The following is a 22,883-nucleotide window of genomic DNA, read 5'->3' on the forward strand; positions in this document are numbered from 1 at the left end:
ATCTACTTATTTTTCATTCAAAATGTAGGGGCAAAAAATGAAACTTTCAACCCTAACTAAAAAATGAAGAAACCTCCTAATGGGGTACCTCTACAAACGCTTTTTCTCACCGCTAGTAGCCATATATGTGAGGAAGATTTCTCGCCGTTGGTAGCCCAAGATGTCAGGAAATTGTTCCAAAGAACTATATTAGGATGAAGATAAAATGGAAGTGTTGTTTAGAAGAAACCAATGGAGGAAAAATACGACTCACCTCAACAAAATGCAGCAGTGAAATGGAGGAAAAATACGACTACTACCCTTATTTAGCTCTTGAACAATAAACTGCTCAACTTGCGTGTATTTCCTATGCACAAAAAAAACTCCATTTTTTCCCTCCACAAGTTGGAACATGTTGGTGGACCTGACCAATTATTAATTTTTGTTTATAAAAGAGTGGAATAAGAATAGGCTATTCGTATTCCACCTATTTAGTGGAAAGTCTGCCATGCCCATTTTGGACTAAAATTAGAATAAATACATTCCTATTCTACTTTTCATTTTTGCAACCAAACGCTAAATTTCCAAATTTTTGTAGTCAAATTTTCTTATTTACATCCAATTCCGACAACCAAACAGACCTAAAAGGGAAAGTTCCCCATACCCCTTCCCCTTCCCCTACCCCTAATGAGAAAAGAACACTGAATTTTGATCAACCATTTCAAATCGAGGAAGTGTATGGTTAAAATCAACGGGTCAAAATGAAGCGTACCTATCTCAACGGCTGTGTTTTTGTCGCCGGCTCCCCGTGACCTAATATTTCAGATATTTTTATTTCCCAAGTCGACAGGGAAATCCCGTCTGATAAAACCAAAGACTTGCATGGTTATTGAGGCCGAAAGAAGGGTTACAGAAGCTACCGATGGAAATCGTTGGTAATAATTTTGTTAAAATGTCATTGTACACACTTCCGAAGCCTCCTTCCTCCTGCTCTTTATTGCCTTTCAACGTATTTCTTCATTGGTTGATGCAAAGTGGGGAGAAATTGTCAATCAAATGATTTAGGGCACTGAAAAACTGTAGACGAGGATGCTTCGGAGTGTGTATAAAGACATTTGATAGAATCCATCACAGAAGAAGAACTTGGGTATCATTAAAACGATGCGAAAACCTTTCAATCATCGGCACAGAGACTGGATGCCATTTGTTCGACAAAGCGCCTAAATGGTGAAGGTATGCGTTATGTTTGACAAAATGTTCGTAGTTTAGAGCTGGACATGATGGGATTTCTTATGAAATGAATTCTGGCATCAGTTTAGTGATTTCGTTTTGTGTTTTTTAACATCTTATTTTATGCTATTCCCAGTCAGTTCTCTAACAAGAGGGGTACTTATGATCTTAAAACAATGGTAATTTTTTTTATGGGAACTTACTGTTTTTCTCAGTTTTTATTCATACTGAAAGTATGCCCCCAAATTTGATCATTGAACATAAATTTATTCTAAAGTTTGTTTAACAGAGAAGATGGATGAGCACACCCACCTTGTTATGTGATGATATTTGGGATTTAGCTGTATAATATGGAGCTATCTGATCTATTCATTAGGGTTTCAGTAGTCATGAACACTTATTAGCAGTCATAGCATTTAGCTATCTGATCTATTCATTAGGGTTTCGGTTGTGATGAACACTTAGTAGTCATAGTATTTAGGTTATTTTTATACTGTTTGAAATTTCTTAAGATGATGTCTTTTCTAATTCCAATCTGGTTAAGCATGATTAGTTATAGAATTATCTCACAAGTAAATTTACAGAATGTTACGCGATTTGGCTAGGTACCTTCGTTAAAAATAGTGTACATTATTAATAAAACAGATTTTGTTGCTGTAGTGTACCAGTACGTAATTTTAAGCAGTGAAATTTGATTATCTTAGATTTGCAGCGGGAAGTGTTACGGCTCCTTAGATTCCTGTTTTTGGGATATGATTGTCTATTGGGTGAGAAGGAGCTTGACTCATCATATTTTCTTTTATAAGTAGATTGAGTTATCGGGTTCCTTTATGAAGTATTACTTCTTTGTACTTGAATTTCTCCACGCTCACGAAAATCAAATAGGGGTTTGACATATTTTTCATTTCATATAAATACCAGATATAGTGTGCCAATATGTCATTTGGAAGTTTGAAATTACTTTGAACAGATTAATACTTTTATAACTTCGGTTTGATATATTTGTTATCAAGGTGTCATATAAATAAGAAGTTGATTATGGAGAAGAGGTATATATCACCTTGAACGAAAACAAAAAGAAGCTGTTGTAGAGTTGCAACAACAGAAAGTTAAACTTACCTCCATTGTGAGTCCAAATGCCCTATCAGTGAGTAGAGACGAATCCTTCCTTGTGAGAGTGTTTTATTGTACTATGAAGAAGATGATTAGCATGTTTCATTGAGATTCCACTCAATGGAAGAACAAGAGGACTATAATGAATATGTTTAGTTGATCAAAAGCTTCATGATAAGCATAGTGTTTATGCTTTTTTAGTATGAGTTTCCCGCTCACAACATGCAACGTCCATTGAGCTCATTTAACTGCCCTAATAGTCCAACCAATCATGTCAAGAAAGCAACCTAAACAGATGTAACGATGATACAGGTGATAAATATTTCTTCCGAGGTGAACATGCGTTTGAGTTGAATAATGACTCTTTCCAGATCAATTAAAATTCTCACGACTGTCATCTAATCTATGCAGAACAGTAGAAAATGGTGATTGTTTTTGCACACACCAAATGATAGCGATGTTGATGAAAAAATTAGTATAGGGACCTGCCATTGGCTGGATATATCATCCATGGGTGATGACAGTGAAAAAATAAATGATGACCTGTAGCTTGAAACATAGGTAAGTAGCCTTGTTGTTTGTAGTAGCTGTGTGGAAAAAGAGGAAGATGTCGGTCTACGTACCGCAAGGCTAATTATCTAGGATGTGGCTAAGTTTCAAATAAAACACATTTTTATCAAAATTTAAAAAATAAAAAACATCATGGATTTTGTCGAAATTTTCAGCATTTGATCTTCATGATCTGCATAGTTTGTAATCGAAAATAATAAAAAAATTGGAAAAAAATACAGTGTTTTTGTGAATAAAAAAGAAATAATTAAGTTTGACTTTTTTCGTCTTTAGTGTGTTTTGTCTGGTGATTAGCCAGCGCCAATTATCTAGGAGAGGGGGTGCGCATATTGGTAATATGAATGGTGAACAAGAAAATGATTTATTGTGTCTTTTGTTTTCTTTTTCTATTGTGCACACTTTGGTAACATCTATTATGAATGGTGAACAAGAAAATGATATATTATTTAATGTCTTTTGCTCTTTTTTCCATATTTTTGATAGTGAAGTTATCAATGATTAACTACATCATGATATCATAGACTCGTCTATACTACTAGATAAAATTGTTTTTTGAAATTTAGTTTGAAGACCTTTCTACGTAAGAAAACAAATGAGTCAACTCACAAGGCTAATTATCTAGGGTGTGCACATATTAGTAATATAAATAGCGAACAAGAAAATAGTTTCTTGTGTCTTCCATTTTTTTTGCCCATTGTGCACACATTGGTAATATGTATAATGTAGTGCCTCTTGTGCTTGCAGTTTGTACCTTGTTTATTTTGATTCGAGAGATACTTGATACTCTTATTATTTGTACTTTGAGATGACTTGAGGTCGGATGTTATACTTTCATTTCAATATCATAGATGCTATACTTCTATGCTGTTCAATTTATCATATTTGCATGTTGATGCCATTTTGAGATGACAGTAGGTCTATGATGATATCTGGTTATCTGGTATTTGAACATATCTTTGATTCTGTTATGTGATGGATTTTACGTTATGGATATTTACTTTATTCTTGCGTCATTATGTCTTATGCGAATGTGAGTGATGTAAATGGATTATTTCGGTATAGGAGAATAAATGGTTAAATTAGTTATTTAATGCATTTATTGCTTCGGCTATGTTATTATATGCAATTGCACTTGATCATGTGTTTTAGTGTGCACGATTTATATCCTCGACAGTGGCACATGGAGTTAATGATTCAACTGTTCATATTTTACCAATGTCGTCATTGTATGGTTGATGTATCTTTAATTAATTGTTTAAATTAAACCTTTCAGTGATATTAAATCCGAACTCATTTGCATTATGTGACTAGTCTTGTGAGCGTGTTTGTGCATTTAGAGGTTTGCATTGTCGTGACAGTTGTTAGAGAAATTTCTATGATTTTGAATTTTCGGCTTTAAATTTTATTGAATTTATTTTTTAGCAGTTTTGCCATAGATGAATTCCTATTTCTAGGAATAGCTTGTTTTGGTTTGGGTCGATTCAGAGTCAATCTAGTCTAACTGGCTATTTCACCTGATAGATTATTCACTCAAAAAGTAAATAAGTATTTAAAGAGGAATTTAATTCCTCACTTCTCACTTTTGCAAAATACAAAATTGAGAGCTTTTTTGAGAATTCTCTTCTGGAGGATCACGTTTCTGTTCGTTGTGAGAGTTTCGAGTGTGGGATCTTCGCGAGATTCGTCTCATTGGATCAAGCTTGGGGAGACCTTTCTTTGCCGCAGTTTTCAGCAGCGTTCGCAGGATTATTATTTTATCAGGTTGATTTCCGTTTCTGCTCTTTTTGCTGTCAAGTAGGGCTCTCCCATTTTCTTGTTTTAGCTTGGTTTTTGTATCTGTTTCTAGTAGTTGTTGATCTAGAGGTTGAGAACTAGTGTTCCTTTTTGTTTCTGCTTGTTGGTTGCACTTGATCGTGTGTTTTAGTGTGCACGATTTATATCTTTGATAGTGGCACATGGAGTTAATGATTTAGCTGTTCACATTTTACCAATGTTGTCCCTGTATGGTCGACGTATCCTTAATTGATTGTTTAAATTAAACTTTTCAGTGATATTAAATCCAAACTCATTTGCATTATGTGACTAGACCCGTGAGCATGTTTGTGCATTTAGAGGTTTGCATTGTCGTGAAAGTTGTTAGAATTTTTTTTATGATTTTGGGTTTTTAGTTTTAAATTTTATTGAATTTAATTTTTGGTAGTTTTGTCATAGATGAATTCCTATTTTTAGGAATAGCCTGTTTTGGTTTGGGTCGATTCGGAGTCTAGCTAGTCTAACTGGCTATTTCACCTGATCGATTATTCACTCAAAAAGTGAATACATATTGAAAGAGGAATTTAATTCCTCACTTCTCACTTTTGCAAAATACAAAATTGATAACTTTTTTTGAGAATTCTCTTTTGGAGGATAATGTTTCTGTTTGTTGTGAGAGCTTCGGGTGTGAGATCTTCGCTAGATTCATCTCATTTGATCAAGGTTGGGGAGACCTTGATTTGCCGCAGTTTTTGGCAGCTTTCGTGGGATTATTATTTTATCAGGTTGATTTTCGTTTTTGCTCTTTTTGCTGTCAAATAGGGCTCTCCTATTTTCGTGTTTCAGCTCAGTTTTTGTATATGTTTCTAGTAGCTGTTGATTTGGAGGTTGAGAACTAGTGTTCTCTTCTGTTTCTGTTTGTTGGTTTTGCCCGATTGGTCGAGTATGAACATTTTTCTTGTTTTTGGGATGAGGGTTTGGGGTTTCACATCATTATGTTGGCTTTTTTTGCATACAGTGTCTGAACCCAAATTTTATTCGATTTTTGAAGTTTTTGTGCTCAGAGACCAAATGGGTTTTAATTTTGAAGTTTTCCAATTTTTGGGGGGTTTTACCTCGTTTTGCGTGTTGCCCTGTTTTCTCGAGTTTTTTTTTTTTGGCATGATGTTGGTCGTGGACTTGGATCCTTTGTTTGGATGTCAATTAGACCATTGTTGCACTTTTATGTTGCATTGGGATGCATGCCACATCCGTTCTCCTGAGCTGTTTGGGTTGAGTGATATTTTGCTTATGTTCTCATTCAGTGCTTGTGTTATGATCTTAGTGACGGTGGTGTGCCACACACGAGTACGTGCGCATACATTTGTTAGGTGACTTGCAAGGCCCAATCTTCTGTGGTACTTTCAGAAGTTATGATCATTGGGGTTGGGTTGGAAATATGCATACCTATGGGTACTCATCATTAGATGAGCATGGGTAAGGTAGGGTAGCACATGGAGGGGCTTCTATCTCGCAATCTGGTGACTATTTCTTGTTGGTTGGTAGAGGAAGTTTTATATAAGTGATAACTAAATTAAAATACTGGGTGGTAATAAATTTAAGGTAATTAAAATTGGGATTTGTGCACCTTCCATTGGGGAGTGTGCTACCCAAATTGTGCACCTTTCATTGGGGATTGTTGTTGCCAATACTAGCTTGGGCTTGCCGATGCCAAGCGACTCTCCATTATGTCAGCCCCTACATAGTAGCCCATTGAGTGTCTGACCAGGACTTGTTTCATTGTTACATTGTTTCATGATCTTGGTTTCAGTCATCATTAATGTTTGGCGTGAGTGTTAGCCATGGATGTTGTGCTTTATGTGTGTTTGTGGTTGAATCATTATCTCCATCAGCATGGCGAGAGTGGACCTATGAGTTTCATGTGGTTGGGAGCCATAGCTACCTATACCACTACTGGGGACCGATGTACAGAGATGGTCTATTATCTCAGTGCAACTGTTGCTAGATTTTTTCACTTGGTACTTAGGGTTCTGGAGTATGCTTTCTTGTGATTTATGCTTTCGTTGAAATGCTTGTATATTATGTTTAGATGATGTTAGCTTATTGACTCATTCCCTTATTATGATGTTTAGCATACGATAGATGATGTTATCTGCTTGGTGGGAGAATCTATTGCTTTGGGTTTAGCATGTTAGATTTCTTGTTCTTATGATGTTATTACGTTTTAGTAGTGATGTTCTTATAAGGCAGCTCCAACTATCTAGTTGGCAGTTTGGGATGTTACACGCGAGAAATGGCTAGGACCTTCGAGGTCTCATAATGGTATCATGGTTGGGTGGAATTGCACACTTAGTTCATTGTTTCAGTTCATTGCAATGTTGCTTATGTACACTGCGATGTTGCTTTCAATTATTTCCCTTCACTGCTATGTTTAAATGTTTAGATTTAGGTTTTGGCTTTTCGTTTTTTGGTTATTTGATTGTCTTTTCTCAATATGTGGATCTGGTACTCCCTAGTGTGGAGGAACTTTATTCCTTAGCTTTTTACCTTTATGTTTTCTAACGTGTTGTTTTAGGTTCTCGCACAAAATTGTTCTTTCTTGCGTGAGAATGCAAAAGCTCACGTCAGAATGCAAAAGCTCGTGTGGTGTGCTGGGTTTTCTCACGTGACTCCTAGCACTTTCTCACGTGAAAGCCCACACTAGTGTTGGGGTACTTTGGTTGTTGGGCCAAGTACTTCTTCTTAAAGGAAACACCTCTACCGTTGTGGTAGTGGTATGCTTGAACTTGAATCCTTTAGGTATTAAGTCCAACATATGAATAATGACGATGTTGAAAAGATAAGCCAACTAAAACATTGCTACAACTATAAGTTCTTTTGCTACAACTATAAGTTCTTTTAGCTTGATTTTTTTCAGGAAGATATTCTATGTAGGTCAATAGAGTATTGAGTCACATTTTTCTTTTCCGTTTTCCTTGATTCATATCAAGAGGTAGCTATAATTTTTTCGCATTGATATCGATTTTGAAGCTTTTACCTCTATTGTGTGCATGTATCATTCATAATGGAATATGGCCAACATCCATTATTTATGACTGCCCGACTAAATTAAAGTTCACTGTGAAATTAATTAGCACTCTTTGGGTAGTATTTGTAGGTTGATGCATGTAGCTTCATTTGTTGTAGCTAAGTGGTAAATATGAGATTAATTAGCTTTCTTTGGGTAGTATTTGTAGGTTGATGCTTGTAGCCAACCAAGTGGTAAAGATGACCATGGTTTGAGAGAAATTAATTATTTTAGTAAGTTTGTCTTTGATGTTAGAAAGTTATGGGAACGAACCAACTTCTTATACTATTTGTAAGAAGGTAGTCATATACTTTTTTTATAGATATTTATAAGTACAAAAAACATAATAGAAAAAAGATGCATACTACAACATATTGATTTATGCTAGGAAAATCTTTATAGGAGAAAAATGTCACACTGCAAAAGTTGATTAATAAATTATTTAGAAATCAACAACAAATTATAATATACTTGCAGAGCAAGCTTCTCACACGACTATCACTAATGGAGATCAAGTGTCAACTCAATAGCATCACACGTCTATTAGTTAAGTTTTTGCAGTAAGCATGTGCCTTGATCTATGTTTGCAAATTGGTTTTTTACCCTAGGACTTTATGTGCTTTACCTTTGAAAACTTTGCAAACCCTTGTTGTGCCCTAGTCTTGTTTTAATCCTTCATTACCTTTTTCTTCACTTAGGTCAAGGTTCGAATCGTGCCCAATTAAGATATGGAAATAAGTCTAGACAAAAAAGTGAAATAAATGACAAAGTACTCACCTCGAAATTGTGAGGGAATATGCCTATTTGCTCTAAAAATCATGCATCTGAACCGATGATAGAACTCTCAACTACGAATTTGTAATCACAACAAAAATATTTATAAAATGTCATTTTTCTTAGTCCTCTAGGAAGACATCAACCTGGTGGTAAAGTTTTTAGACGCTTTATGGGAAGATGGACATTTTCTCGAGATAGTGTGGCAAAGTCAACCTAGCTTCTTCAAAAATGTTTCTACGATCAATTTCTAGATTTGTGGTCTTAATTCAAATATTTAGCTCTTGCACACAATACAACTCGGTTTTTATTTTGGTTTAATGAGGACTTGCCTCGGTTAAGCCCTGGATTGAGGATCCAACCTTCAAATTGAAATGTAAGCCATGTAAGGAAAGCAAGACAAATGTAAATATTCACCTTGCTTGGAGCAATCCTTGTCAATAAGGACTTGGGATGTTTGTGTATTGTAGATGTTGAAGTTGCAATGAAGAATATAGGAAATCTCTACAAATGCAATTTATCTACCAAAATCACATCATGGAGCCATGGATGTAAATGTGTATCAATGAAGGAGATGATGAATGTCTCAATGTACATAGTCTTCTTTAATATCTTAACAAAAGACTAGATTTTGAAGAGGAAATGCCAACAAAGGATCCTTAAAGCTTTGAATGCCTTGATGAAAAGCTTCTTGCTTGAATGCTTGAACTTGCGTGCATAATTACTGTATGATTGTGGATTTTTAATGGATGTGGAAATGAGGTGCCTAGGCTTCCTTTTAAATTAGTTTCCATGTGTGAAAACAAAGCACGCCAACAAGGTGACCCAATTTTCTAATTTGCAGCCCTGAGATAAAATTGGCCTTGACATTTGAAATCTTTAGGGAACGAGTAAACCAAGTCTGAAATAGGTTGACCTCTTCTAGGGTTGGCCCACAAGGAGCTAGCTTTGAGGTCTCAGATATTGCATTGATGAAAAGGGAAGATGCGAGATAGAATAGGAGAAAGAGTTGATTGAGCATGAATCCATCCATGGTTGATAAGGTCACTAAAAAATGAGAGCTAAAAATGGTCTTAAATGATGGGTGCTTCCATTTTAAGATGGTAGAATTTTAATTCTCTTAATCAAACATCTTATTATCTTAACATGCCCTGATATTTTCCGAAGTCTCTATTGTTTCCCTAGGTCACCAACATTTTATGCCTTTTAAGCTTGAGGTTTATTATCTATTTCGTTCATAGGTTATGTGTCAATTTTTTACATTCCTACAATGAAGTCAACATACGTCCTCAATCGAGTACGAGAACACAAAAATTCACCATCTGTCCTCATCGGTGGGTCCAAGGTCTATTTTATTTTACCTTATGTTACTACATCAATTAATTTTCATGCTACTAAAAGCCTCGTCTTTAAGTACGTGTAGAAATTGGAGGACGATTATGAAATGTGTCAAAGGAGTTGCATATTCCTTTTTGAATCTCAACGGTATTGATAAATTAAAGGTAGATCAAGAACTACGATTCCTGTGATCTCGCACTTAGAGATGATCATAAGTTATTCGTTGTAGATGTGACAATGTGTTTAGGGCCAACAAAAAATGAAAGGTGGGGCTAGCTCAACGACATGTGTAACTCCCCTGATTGGTCGATGATATTGATTAGGTGTTGATGTATTTGTTGCAAGTTGTTGTGGGTGGTGTACAATACATTGTAGCATATAGATTGTGCCACATGTTTTAGGTAGACAAGGATTCCTTAATATGTGGGATCATGCGATGATTACATGTGTCCCTGGGCGCTGGAAACACAGTGTTAGGTGCTAGAGTGCTTTTGTGGCTTTCTTGCTGAGGTGGACTTTTCTCATTGGATGAGATGTGGACCCCCATGACATGTAATGCATAAGATGAAGGTGACTTTTTTGTTGCTGTTGAAGCAAGATAGATAGAGATCGATGGTCATAATTTAAAGTTATTGAATTCTTCCTTTCAATCGTTTCTTGCTCGTATGAAATTACTAGCGGAATTGACTATAGTTGAGAGGCTTTAAAGGGCATGAAATGAGTGTTTTCTTTCATTGTGCTAATCTAAAAGAATTTTTCAAAGGGGTATACTAGTGGTGTGTGATCTAAAGTTTTTTTTTGCGAGAAATACTGGACAAGGGAATGCATGATAAAGTCATAAGTTGTTTTCTTTTTCCCAAGCTCATTTTGCTATTTTATGTATTGTTTGTTGCTAGTTCTTGTGGGGAATTTTACTTTCTAGTTAGGGCGAAGTGAAGTGTGAAGTAATTTTGAGCAACTAGGAGGGTTTTGTAGTTAATTTGAGAGATTATAGTGGACAATACCTAGTTCCTACATTTCTAGTCGAAGCCTTGGTTTTGAAAAATGCCTCCAATTGCAAAACACTCTAGAAAAATTAGTTATTTGGAGAGGAACATCTATGATGATCTTCTGGACCTATTAGAACCTTCTATTAATGAAAAATCCACAAGTTATGAGTTAATTGATCTTCTGGACTATTAGAACCTTCTACTAATGAAAAATCCACAAGTTATGAGTTAATTGAGGGTAAACAAATTGCTAAAGAGTTATGGGATAAGTTCAAAAATGTGGAAGATGCTAGGCTTCTAGTATCAGGGTTGGAGTTATTTTAGCAATGACATGGCCAGACAAATTTGATTAACCCCGAGTCCAATGCATGACAATTAGATGTTGGGGGAACTTGTTGCTCCAAACATGTATTTAGATGTAGACCTTCTATTAGCCTTTGCTAAAAGATATTACTCGGTGTCTAGGGTTATCAGAGGTACTAGAAGAAGGTTTTTCTTAGTATAAGTGTGTTGGAAATTAGAAAGGTGTATGACACCATTGAGCTATCCCTTGCTTTAGATGAAATACATTTGAATGGTTTTTTGACACAATAGACCAGAAATATAGTGAGGGATAGACTTCTTTCTGTTCATTTGTCCAAGGTAGGATCATTTAAATTTTCTATAGGGGATCTTACTTGGGAGCCTTTCCCTTTGTAGGTTTTTTCCAAACATTTATATGATACATATTACTCTTTAGGCCAGGTGTTGGGAAGACATACATGGCATAGTATACAACCTAAATACATGTACATGGCCATAGAAATTCAACACCTTGGTTTTGTGACTATCTATGCCTACCCAAGTTTTATAGCATAGAAGATTCATGAAAGCCTTCTGAGTTTGAAGAAAACATAAAGTGCAATGTTATACTAGTATTCCTTTTTGATGCATGTGTTATTGTTTATAAATATTGATTACTTTGGTAAGTATGTGGGATTGACTAGAGAATCAAATGGATAGCTTGCCTATGCATGCTTAGTCCACAGGGCTATCCAAGGATAGGAGCGAGTGTAGTTATAACCTTTTTGGTGACCACTTTGCTTCTAGACTCAGGGCTACATTGCTTTTGACCCAACATAAGATTCCTATAGAGTTGTTAGACTTCTCAAGGCCAAACGAAAGAAGGCTTGATCTAAACGTTGAGCTCAATTTGGGGGGGGGGGGATATTATTCCATATCCAATTAATGCAGTTATTAGGGTTTATGGTTTGTTTGTTTTTTCTTTTATACTGCCATAGCATGTTACACTGAGAGTTGGTTTTGTTGAAATAATGAGACAAATTGGTGATATTCAAGATAGTGAGTTGATAAGTAAGAATAGGGGCACTTTCTTTTTTTATTACACATTCTTCCATCACTTTGTAATTACAAAGGGAGGTTGGTCACATTTGATCAAAGATCCTAGAGCCCTACAATATGGGGGTTAGTATTTCTAGGCACAATGATCCCAAGGGTTTTTATAATTCATTCAGAAAGAGGATTAGACTTCAATAAGATTTTTCCCATACTTTCCAATACCGAGAGGATTGCATAATGAATGGCTACAATTAAGAGGAACAAAAAGAAAATAAGAGAAAATGGCTTGTAGTCAAGGCTGAATGGGCTGAAATTAAGGAATTTGATCCAAATTATGATCCCCTCAAGTCCTTGACCCCATTTGCAATCAAGATGTCCACTCTTTTTAATTGCTTTAATGATGTATATGCTACGTTGAGATAGAAAATGGGAAGAATCAAGTCATTTAGGTTAGCATCTCCCAACATCCCCGAGCAACTAGTGGAGGGACTAGAAGAAGAAAAACCTCCATCTCCTAAGGTTATGGTAGAAGAAAAAGATTTCAAGAGATTTAGAGGCGAATAGGTCAGTAACTCTAATTCAAATGAGGAAAGGAGAAGAAAGAATGTAAAACAAATAATGACTATCTGAGGGCTAGTCTCCCCTCCTCCCAACCATACAAGTGGATTAGTATTCTGAAACCACATAACCCTCCTAGGAGGGAGCCGTCTCCACCATCACCTAGGCCACGACCAACTGCCCTTTCAATTAAATTGCAAGAGCAATAAATTGAGGTTGAATCAAGAAAAGGATAAGGAAAAGGGTAAAATTGACAAATCCGTCCCAACTATGCAACTGTCAAGTGACAGTGACACTGATGAGGAAGACATCATAGTGATCCTTGAAGAAGATTTATGAGTTGGTGTTCCTCCTCTTCCCATTGCTTCACATCATTGGAAATACAAGGCAAGGTCCATAGGGACCTAAGGATGGAGGCATGTGCAAACTTTTTGAATGACGAGGGATTCATTAAGTCTCATGCCTTTCAATAATTTTTGTGGTAGAAAAACATCAAGGAACATCATAGGAGATTGGAGGAGACAAAGGCTCAAAAGCATAATGTATCAAAGAAAAGGTTGTAAGTGAGATCCAAGTGGAAATGTATAATGAGTTCCAAACCATCACACCAGGTCAAGGAAGAAGGATTGTGTAGGAAGCTTGTGTTTTAATTTCTCTAGAATGAGACATTGTAGATGCAGTAGCATTTGATGTTCTAAGAAAAAGCATGAGGTTGCATGCCAGTAAGGCTAAAAAGGTGGATGTAGGATGAGAAGTTGCATACTATAGTAGGGATTATTACAAATAGCTATCTAGTCCCTCACGCTTGCAGAGAGAAAAATGGACATATATAATGTTAACCCTAGATTAAGAGGGAGTGTAAAATTACATAGTGACGAGGGCACAACCCAAGACAAAATGAACACAATAGGAAAAGGAGAATTTTATTATTAGAAATGATATGCTATTACATTAAGTAGAACAAAAATAGACTCAACTACACGCCACGCCCTATGACAAAATTATCAGATTATGGAGGAAAACCCTTCTCATAGTACCTTCTTCCAAACTCCACAGAAACTGCCTTTACAATGCAAGAAATGACCATAAGTAACTCGAATTAGGTTTAGGGTTAGGGATACGTTTTAAAATATGTCATTTTGCATCCACCACCAAAGCAAAAGGTTCTATAAGACACGTTAGAAGTCCATGCAAAATTAGAAGAATCTAGAAATGGTAGTCCAACTTCTGGGAGGCATAACATTTAATCTGGGATTTCGGTTTATGAATCGTTTACATTTTTGGAAAGCTCTCTAAGCACTTTATATCCCTTTTGCCTAGCTTTTCTTGTTCCCCATTTTTCGGGTGGATATGAGGCCATTTAGTGCCTCAAATCATGCTTTCAAGCGTTCTTAAGGGGTCTCTAGACAACTTAAAACTACAATAACTTTCAAGCCTTAATGTCTTTTGACCTGTTTCTTTTTCTTGAGTGCTTGAAATTACAAGTGCAATCATCCCTCCAACTTACACCCTCTAAATCATCACAATTATGGCTCAATTACAAAATAACTCATTTCTTACATCGACATGTATCCTGAGGTGCTAAAAAACACTAACCTAAAAATCTAATAGTGGAACTATGAGAGTCAGACTCTTTATTTGGCTCAAATGGGTATCCAGAAATACAAACACATTAAACATAAACTAACACTAACCATATTATTGGCTGATACAAGAGTGCCCTTACACCACTGGATGCTCTTGCATTACAAAGGGTTGTAGATATTGGAGGTGTACGAATTACTGCACAAAATGTTCAGTCTAGAAAGTTTTCCCTTTCTATGGCAAAGAAGGAGGAGAAAATGGGAGAACTTGCATTGGGGAATCCACATCTTTTTCCAGAATACAACAATAAGTCCAAATTTGTACTGAAGTGGAAACATAGGTTGCTTCACTACAAAAAATAATATAATTTGGAATCTTTTTGCAACCTGGCACTATTGTACTATCTACACAAGTAGGGGAATCAAGACAATTAGCTATCAAACTAGTATTGACTGATAGGGCCACATCCCCAACACCTTTTGCTATGGATTCACCAGAAGAGACATAATGTTCAGTTGAGGCTTCCATAGCTCAATTATACCACAAAATTAATGAATTGGAAAGGTTCTCTATTAGGGATAGGGAAGATTTTGAGAGGATAAAAAGGGGGATGGTATAGTCTATTTTGTACCATTTGAATGTAAAGGTGAATGAAAAGTAAGTATTCATGCCTGCTACTCATTGCTTTTTGAAGCTATCCACAATTTTAACAAGGATAAGGAAGTGGCAAGGCCGCTTTATGACAGGAGGATCCAAAGGGTTAAGGAAACAAAATTTATTAATTTGGGACCAAACAACCATCATAAGAGGCCTCTGAAAATCCAACTTACCTTCCAATTTGTGAAAACCTTCTTGGATTTTTCAAATGTTGCCTGATCATATTGAAGCCAGTTTATTGGATTTGCAAAGAATTTTATTGAGATTAAAGACACCCTTTTGCCTTCAATTTTAGATAGTAATGGTAAGGCTAAGTCATTGAAGGTGTGGAAAGACAAAGCAAAGATTAGTTTGGAAGTTTTAGTTGAATAGATTTGTGATGATATGGATAAAGAGTTGTTGGGAGGAAAATATAGATAAAATAATCATCACTGGATTATTCTTTGACAATTTTGAGAAGGCAATGTACTAATGTGTTGTAAAGTACATCCCATATAGAAGAATATGAAATGAAGTAATGAATTTTGATTGGCCAACAAAGGAAGAATATAATGAATGGGTACATATGTATGATGAGGAATAAGGTACATCAACAAAATAATAGTTTTGGCAGCATTACATCATTTTTTCAAAAGTTTACCGCTATCCTTTCCAACTCAGGTAGTCACAGGTCCACCATCAAGTTTACATAAAATAGAACTTGATCTTGTAGGTACAAGGAATCTTCTACTAGGCACTGTAACCTCCATCCATGTCATTGGTTTGTTTTTGAAATCTCTTGTAGGATTGTGACATGTGTCCATCTCATGGTATGTATCTTGTTACCACCCTTATTCCTATAAAAAGGGTAATCAAAACCAGAGATGAGGGTCTGAATTTTGATCAGTCAAGTTCTTTTTCTTGAAGCCTGTCTGTCAACTATAAAGGTTTATGTATTCTAATGAAATATTATATAAACAAGAATAGTGAAGTTTTGAAGAAGTCAATGTCCTTTCTTGCATTTTTTGTGAGTCCTTTGTCATACATATTTTGTACTATCAATAGCCTTCTATTAAGGGAAAATTGTAGAAGGGTGTTTTGATTATCTCTCTCTCTCCCTCTCTCTCTCTCTCTCTCTCTCTCTCTCTCTCTCTCTCTCTCTCTCTCTCTCTCTATTGTCACATATTTCATGCATTTTGGTAATTGGAAAAAGTTTTCAATTATTCTCAGTGCATTGTTGTAATGTATGTACATGTTTTAATGCTTTTGATCAAGGAATAAATTAAAATGCACGAATGCAATGTACAAATGCATGAAATGTCATTGTAGGATTTGATAAGTATGAATGAATTGAAAGCTAAATAGATTACTTGTTGCAAAGCCATAAAGTATTAAGTCTCAAAGATATTTGTTGAATTTATGGTTTAATATGGGGGATTTAAATGACTCTATCACCTTATGAATAATGCATAGGCCTGGTTAGGTACTTATGCTAGTAGTCTTGCCAATTTTTGCATAAAATCTTTAAAAGAACCATAATATCCATTGTTTTGCATTTTGTCATTGAGGAAATTAATGAATTGGTCTCACATTCAGCTTATGATTCATGTTAAATAGATAGTTAGCTATCTAACATTCTCACTATGGGTAGAGGGTTTGGTGAGACATTTGCTATGAGTGACCTGTCAAAATATCGATAATTATAGAAAATTGAAGTGAGGCCAGAGGTGCGCTCTCCTTGGTGTTGCAGAGCCAAAATTGAAGGAGGATTTATAATGAGCACCTTGTTAGTTGGTCTAAGTCTCATTGAATGCCATTAATAGGAGTAGGCTACTACTTGGGCATTTGGGTGGGTAGCTTGGTAGCATTTTACATGTGTAACCCCAGTCAAATCAACAACCAACAAAATGACAACTTTGGTGGAGACATGGTTATAATAAATTGTGTCCATATCAAGCTTGAGCATGGCTTACATGCTTTGCGAAGAAATTTTTAATGTGGTTAAGTCTGTGCATTGGGAGTTTGTAGAGGAAAGTATATTTTATTCATTCAGTGTTGTAGTTGACCCATGGTTTTACTCTTGTCTTATTCCTAGTTCGAGATTTGTATATGGTCAATCTGAAAGTATTTTATACTAAAATTGTGAACAATTGTTAAAAAGGCATATATATTATTCCCAAAGTATCTTTGGGTGGGCTCATAGGTTTTAACTAGTGTATTTTCAAGTTTGTTGAACAGACATACCATGAATAAGTAGAAGAATACTAGGTCCTTTGTGAAGCAACATCTCGAGGTTATCTTAGAAGGCAAGCTTCCCAAAGGGACAAATAAGGATTGGACTTGGAAGGACATGGAGTCTAGTAGTGCTCCTAAATCATGGAGACCAAAATTTGCAAATACAAACAATTTATTGTATCCAGTTTCTAGAAAGGATGACACTTCATCCAAGATCTCAAAATCTGAGAGTCTTGGATTTTTCGATGATCTTTGCAACAATTTTGCACATGAAGAAGTACCACAATATGATAAAGGGGTGGCTCAGGGCCAATATAGTGAAAAGAGTTGGGATAAGATTAATAGTTGAGGAAATCAACCAAGGAATGCATTCAGTAGGCCTCCTCCCCTATCCAAATCAAATGAGAACCCTCACACGAGTTGGGAAACAAAAAGATATAGATTTGATCAATTAAGATGATTCCTCCAGCTTTGAGATCACATTACTAGATCGTAAAGAGTTATTTGGGGATATGAATTTCCCTAGAAGAGAGTTAGAAGACTAGATCCCCATAAGAAAACAAAGGGAGGAAGAAAGAGAAGATGTTGTAAATTCTCTTCTAGAAAGGGAAAATCTGCTAAAAAAGGATAATAGAATTAAAAGCCATGAATCAAAGGTCAAATGTGAGACCTAAAAGCTCGAGCAAGGGTGTGTTCAAAGATATGGACACATTGGGAAATTAATGTCAAGAGAGGGAACATCTTTTGAAAGAAGACAGGTTTGAGAAAGAGTGCCTTGTCTTGAGACAAATACTTGACAATGAAAGTGAGAGGACCACAAGAGGAGGTTATGCCAGTCAAGACAAACCAGTAACACAAAGAAATGGAACTGAATGAAAAAAAGGAAATCAAAAGGCTATTGGTGTGAAAATACATGAACTTGTAAATTTGAGTAAAGTGTCAAAATTTGTCCAAGGCTGATTTGGAATTAGAAAAGGCTAAGAAGGAGAGAGAAGAGACAACCAAAGAATTGGAAAGAATTGAAGTCACATAAACTATCCGTACATGGTCTCATATTGATCTAGGATAAACACCTATAGTAGATACATGCTCTTACTAGAGCCTTAGACTCATTAGGTCTTAAGTCACTCATTGAAGATTGCATCCATCGAGGGCCACAACCAAGGTCATTGTCATTTATGAGTAGATTTTAGTATAAATTCATAAATAATGGTTTAAGTTACAACCTCAATTCAAGAAATCCATCCAAAGTTCTTTCTCTCAAATAATTGATTAAATTATTTGTTTACGTACATATTATTATTTTTGGATGCTCCTCATCTTTGCACCCAAAACCTATGTATTACAAGGTTCATTTGTTCCCCATATTGTTTAAAAACTTTGCTTCCAAACAAGATTAGACTATAATACATACAAATATATTTTCTAAACTATGTTTGATATGAACTATTAATGTCGGTACATCCTTTCTAGGACTATTTTTTATATAGATCTTTATTCAACTACTTATGAAGGGAAATATTTAAATTCAAAATATATGGCTACAAATCACCAATAATTGTTAACTAGGTTTTACTATTGTTTTGTCCTATCAAAATAAAATAAACTCTTCTTGTACTAGTTATTGATAGTTTCATTCAAAGGAAACTATAAAATGATAGTTTTGTTCCCCTTTGAAGTTATGGATTGAGTTTCTAAATATCTCACGAGTTTAAATACATCCAGTTTTGAATATATATGACAATGGTGACTTTCTTAGTTTGATTTGACATCAATTTGTTTATTTGATGTTTCTTTAGCTTAACACCTATGAAACCTTGTCCATTCCTTTCATTTTAATTAGGATGACTTCTTTTATTTCTCCTGACATTACAAAGCAATGGCATATACTATGTAATTGTATCTATATTAGGTTATTATCGTAATTGTTCAAACATGACAACAAAACACAAACATAAATCATATGAAATATTTTATTATTATTATTAAAAAAAAAGAAAAACAAGGGTGCTAGACCTCACAAGGATAAACCACAAACAACCATTTACAGCAAGGTCAAGAATATATCACTAATAACACTATAAAAAAAAAAACTAGTAAAACACTCAAGAGTGGGTAGACTGCTGCGGCCTGGTTCCTCGCTACATATGCTCACGTGGCACCTGCCCTAATGAATCATGTTGTGGCTCCCACTCAAGCGCTTGCTTTTGGTTAGGTTCCTGTGCATGGCACTGTTCGAAATCTTGTGCCTAGTTCCCACCTTGTTGCTTGTGCTGGGGCTCATCTGGCTACCTCTCTTGCCCTTCGTCCCTTAGTGGCTACTAGGGATTCTTCCCCTGTTGTGTCAAAGGTTGCTGTGAGGAGATCAACCATTTCCTTTGCGGATGTGGCTGTGTTTGAAGCAGGTATTGTTGCTCCTGTTCTGAAGTTGGTGTCCTGTATGGTTGTGCCTTCTATTCGTTGTTCAATGGTGCCTGTTCTTGTAAGTAAATCGATTGAGATTCAACTTGATTCAGATATTGTTAATGATGTTCCTACATATGTGGAAGATTACTCTTCCACTATTGCTATTTTTAGGTTTAGGGGTTTTGGCCTTCTCTTTCAGCTTTGCATGCTTGGATATCTAAATTTTGGGAACCAATCATTTCAAATTAAGCTCAGATTTACCCTGTGGCAAGGGGTTTTTTTATTGTGAAATTTGCTAATGCTGATGACAAAAATTCTATCCTAGGATATGGCTTCTCTTGGGAGGAAAGGTTCCCCTTATGCCTAAGCCTTGTTATCCGACTTTTAATCTGAATACTGAAACCTTCAATAAGATTCCTCTTTGGGTTTGGCTACCCAACCTCCCCCTTCAACTTTGGTTGGATTCAGTCTTGGAGATTGTGGGGGAGGCCCTTGGGGATTTCTTGATGGTTGTTGTGGCATCCTCCAACATTTACAGGACAACATATGCCCACATCCTTGTGAAGATTGATGTCTCCAAGGGGCTCCTGGAAAAGATAAAGTTGGCTTCTCCTCATGGGTCTTGGATTCAACTTCTTGATTATCAGGGTATCCCCTTTAGATGTAGGAAATGTCATATAACCGGCCATCTAGTGACGCTTTTTTCCTTTGACAAAGTTCGTTCAAAGAAATCACCTTCTTGGTGGTTGGGGGTTTCAGATGATCACTATACGATTCAGAAAATGTCCACATTGGTAGATGAGTCAGATTGTTCTCTTGCTGATTCAGATGAGGTTTTGATTGCTGCCCCTGACAATTTGAATGCTCTCAATTGACTGTTGACACTTCTCTTGCTGATGGCTCTTCTCCTGCTGCTGACTCTGTTGATTCATTTGCTATCCCTTTGGCAGATTTGAGTCTAAAGGTTGATGTTGGCCCTTTTTTGGCCGCTAACTTTGGCCAGAACTCTATTGCTGGTGCTTTTCTTGTAGTTGGGGTTTTGGGGGTTAGTGGTGATTGGCAAAAGGCTGTTGGGAAGGTGGAGGATGGATGGACATCAGTTAAAGGAAAAAAGGCAAGTCCACCAAACCCTCATTTGATATGGTCGTATGTTCTCAAAAGTCGAGACCAAAATGTAAATCTTGATGGTCTTTGGTTTCTTGGGCTATTTTCCCTCTTGTTGGAAACTTGGGTGTCTCCCTCTAGTTTTTTGTGTGGTTTTTCACAGTTGTGTTATGATCCTCATTGTTATATCTTTCTTCTTCCTTTGTACAAGGTTTCAGGTCGTTTCAAAACCTATTTTAACTTAATCAAAACTCAACCACGAGGTGGGGTAGAGAATGAGAAATTGAGAAGTGTTTCCTATATCGTCAACTAATTTTTCAAGTAATACTATAACTAGAATCTCCACAACAAGGGGGAGCAAGTGGTGGAACCTTCTTTGAGAGACTATGAGCACAAGGGCGAAGTGTTGAGAAGGTTAAACATCACTAGCCAAAGGTTGGAAGTGATGGTCACAAAATAAACATGAGGTGGAGTAGGATTTCTCATATTCGAGGAGGCCAAATCATCAACAAGAGTATCTTCCTAGGGGAGTCATTATGAAAATTTGAAGAGGCAACAAGGGAATAAATAGAAGCTCAGACATTCAAATGCTCATCAAAGCGTATTTCCATGAAGTGGCAGTGCCTTTATAATGGGAGAGAAGGATTTATTACTAGTTGACTAATGACAAGCATTCACAACATCTAAAGGGAGGCCCTCATAATCCAATGATTGAACCCATGGTCTATCCCCAACCATGATAACCATATGGTCCAAGGAAAAGGCATGGAGATGTCAATGTCAACAAGAATGCGTGCAATGGTAAAGAGACCTATTGTAATCATGGTATCGTCCAACTTCAAGAAACAACCAAAAGAGTCATTGAAGGCCTCAAAACGAGAATTCTTCCAAAAGTCAAATGGAAGATTAGGAAGATAAACTCATACTAGGAGCAGACTAAGTGGTTCAATAAGGGAGTTGGAGGAGAATGCCTAAGGTTAAGCAGAAAGAGAGCGAGTGCCCCTAGTCCACAACTTGCCCAAACTAGGTTTTTGTTAGCATAAGAAAGCAAAGTGGCAATAAAAAATCCCTGTATTACAAGGGAAGAGCTTAATGCAAGCAAAAACTAAGGGTCTCCACCAATGTGTTATCCAACAATGAAGATTTGAAAAAGAAGGCAAAAGACTAGCAAATCTACAAACCAACCCCCATTGTTGGTAGAAGTCCACATTATCCACCACATCAAGGCCATGTATCATCACCAAAGTGGTCTTGGCACAAACAAGAGATCAATACTTTGCCTTGCGAGGAGAAACAATAGAAAGAGGTTTTTTATTCTTTTATTTTTTATTTTTGAGTTGGGGGGGTGGGGGGGAGTAGGGTGTAGTAATTTTATTCATAACCTTCATAGATCGAGGTAAATGCCCTTTGCACATTGTTTCAATATAGACCCTCACCACTAATGCCAACACCAAAGAAAACCCTCAAACTAACCCTAAATTGAGGTGGTACAAAAGAAATCTTCCAACTGCATGACACACTTCATCCTAACAAATGTTGTAAAGTGCACATTCAAACTAGAAACAACAAAAATAGACAACACTATGTTAACTTGGGAGACCAGTAAATCCCCCAATAAAAAGCCATAGCCATCTTCCAACTAGGCTTCATAGGTTGCTTCCATAGTAAGTGTCATTATAGAGCCACTTATTTCAAAATAGCATGTTGGGTAAGAGTCATTGCATTCATCAACTAGCATTCATATGCACCATTATTACCAAGCATAATTAATTTGGTTTCATGTCTTGTTTAAGTTTGTTGAAAATGGATTATTACCAAGCATAATTAATTTGGCTTCATGTCTTGTTTAAGTTTGTTGAAAATGGATGAGATATACTTGTTAGAACTAAATGAAGTACTTCATTGAAATTACTTTAAATTCATAAGTTCTAAACTTTTACTTTCTAAAATTAAAATTTTAAATTTAAAATACAATTTAAATGTTGAAGGAAAATTAAATTAAGCTATCATTACTTAATCATAAAAATTTAAAATTTACAAAACCTTTGGATGTTAAATGATTACTTGATTTGCATTTTGAAATAAAATTTGTTTGTACTAATCGATATTGTTAGCTACTATTAGAAGGGGTAATAGACCAAGTGAGACAATATCATATTGCATGAGAAGATCCTAAATTTAATATTTTTTTATTGAATATAATAATTGAA

At 35.9% G+C, this 22,883-nt stretch overlaps 1 protein-coding gene across 3 annotated transcripts in view; it reads left to right on the forward strand.

The window, feature by feature from the left end:
- The first annotated feature begins 853 nt into the window (after positions 1–853).
- LOC149537872 (uncharacterized) overlaps positions 854–22,883 on the forward strand; it is a 144,064-nt gene continuing 122,034 nt past the window's right edge. For all 3 annotated transcript variants that reach the window (XM_089799268.1, XM_089799270.1, XM_089799269.1), the window contains exon 1: positions 854–1,212. Coding sequence is in view for 2 of the 3 variants with exons in the window: in XM_089799270.1 (XP_089655396.1) it covers positions 1,204–1,212 (9 nt within the window). In the remaining variant the exon portion in view is untranslated. The remainder of the gene's footprint in view (positions 1,213–22,883) is intronic.

This window comes from Cupressus sempervirens, chromosome 9 (genome assembly GCF_028749045.1).
Source record: "Cupressus sempervirens isolate cs-2001-9-10 chromosome 9, ASM2874904v1, whole genome shotgun sequence".
NCBI lineage: Eukaryota > Viridiplantae > Streptophyta > Pinopsida > Cupressales > Cupressaceae > Cupressus > Cupressus sempervirens.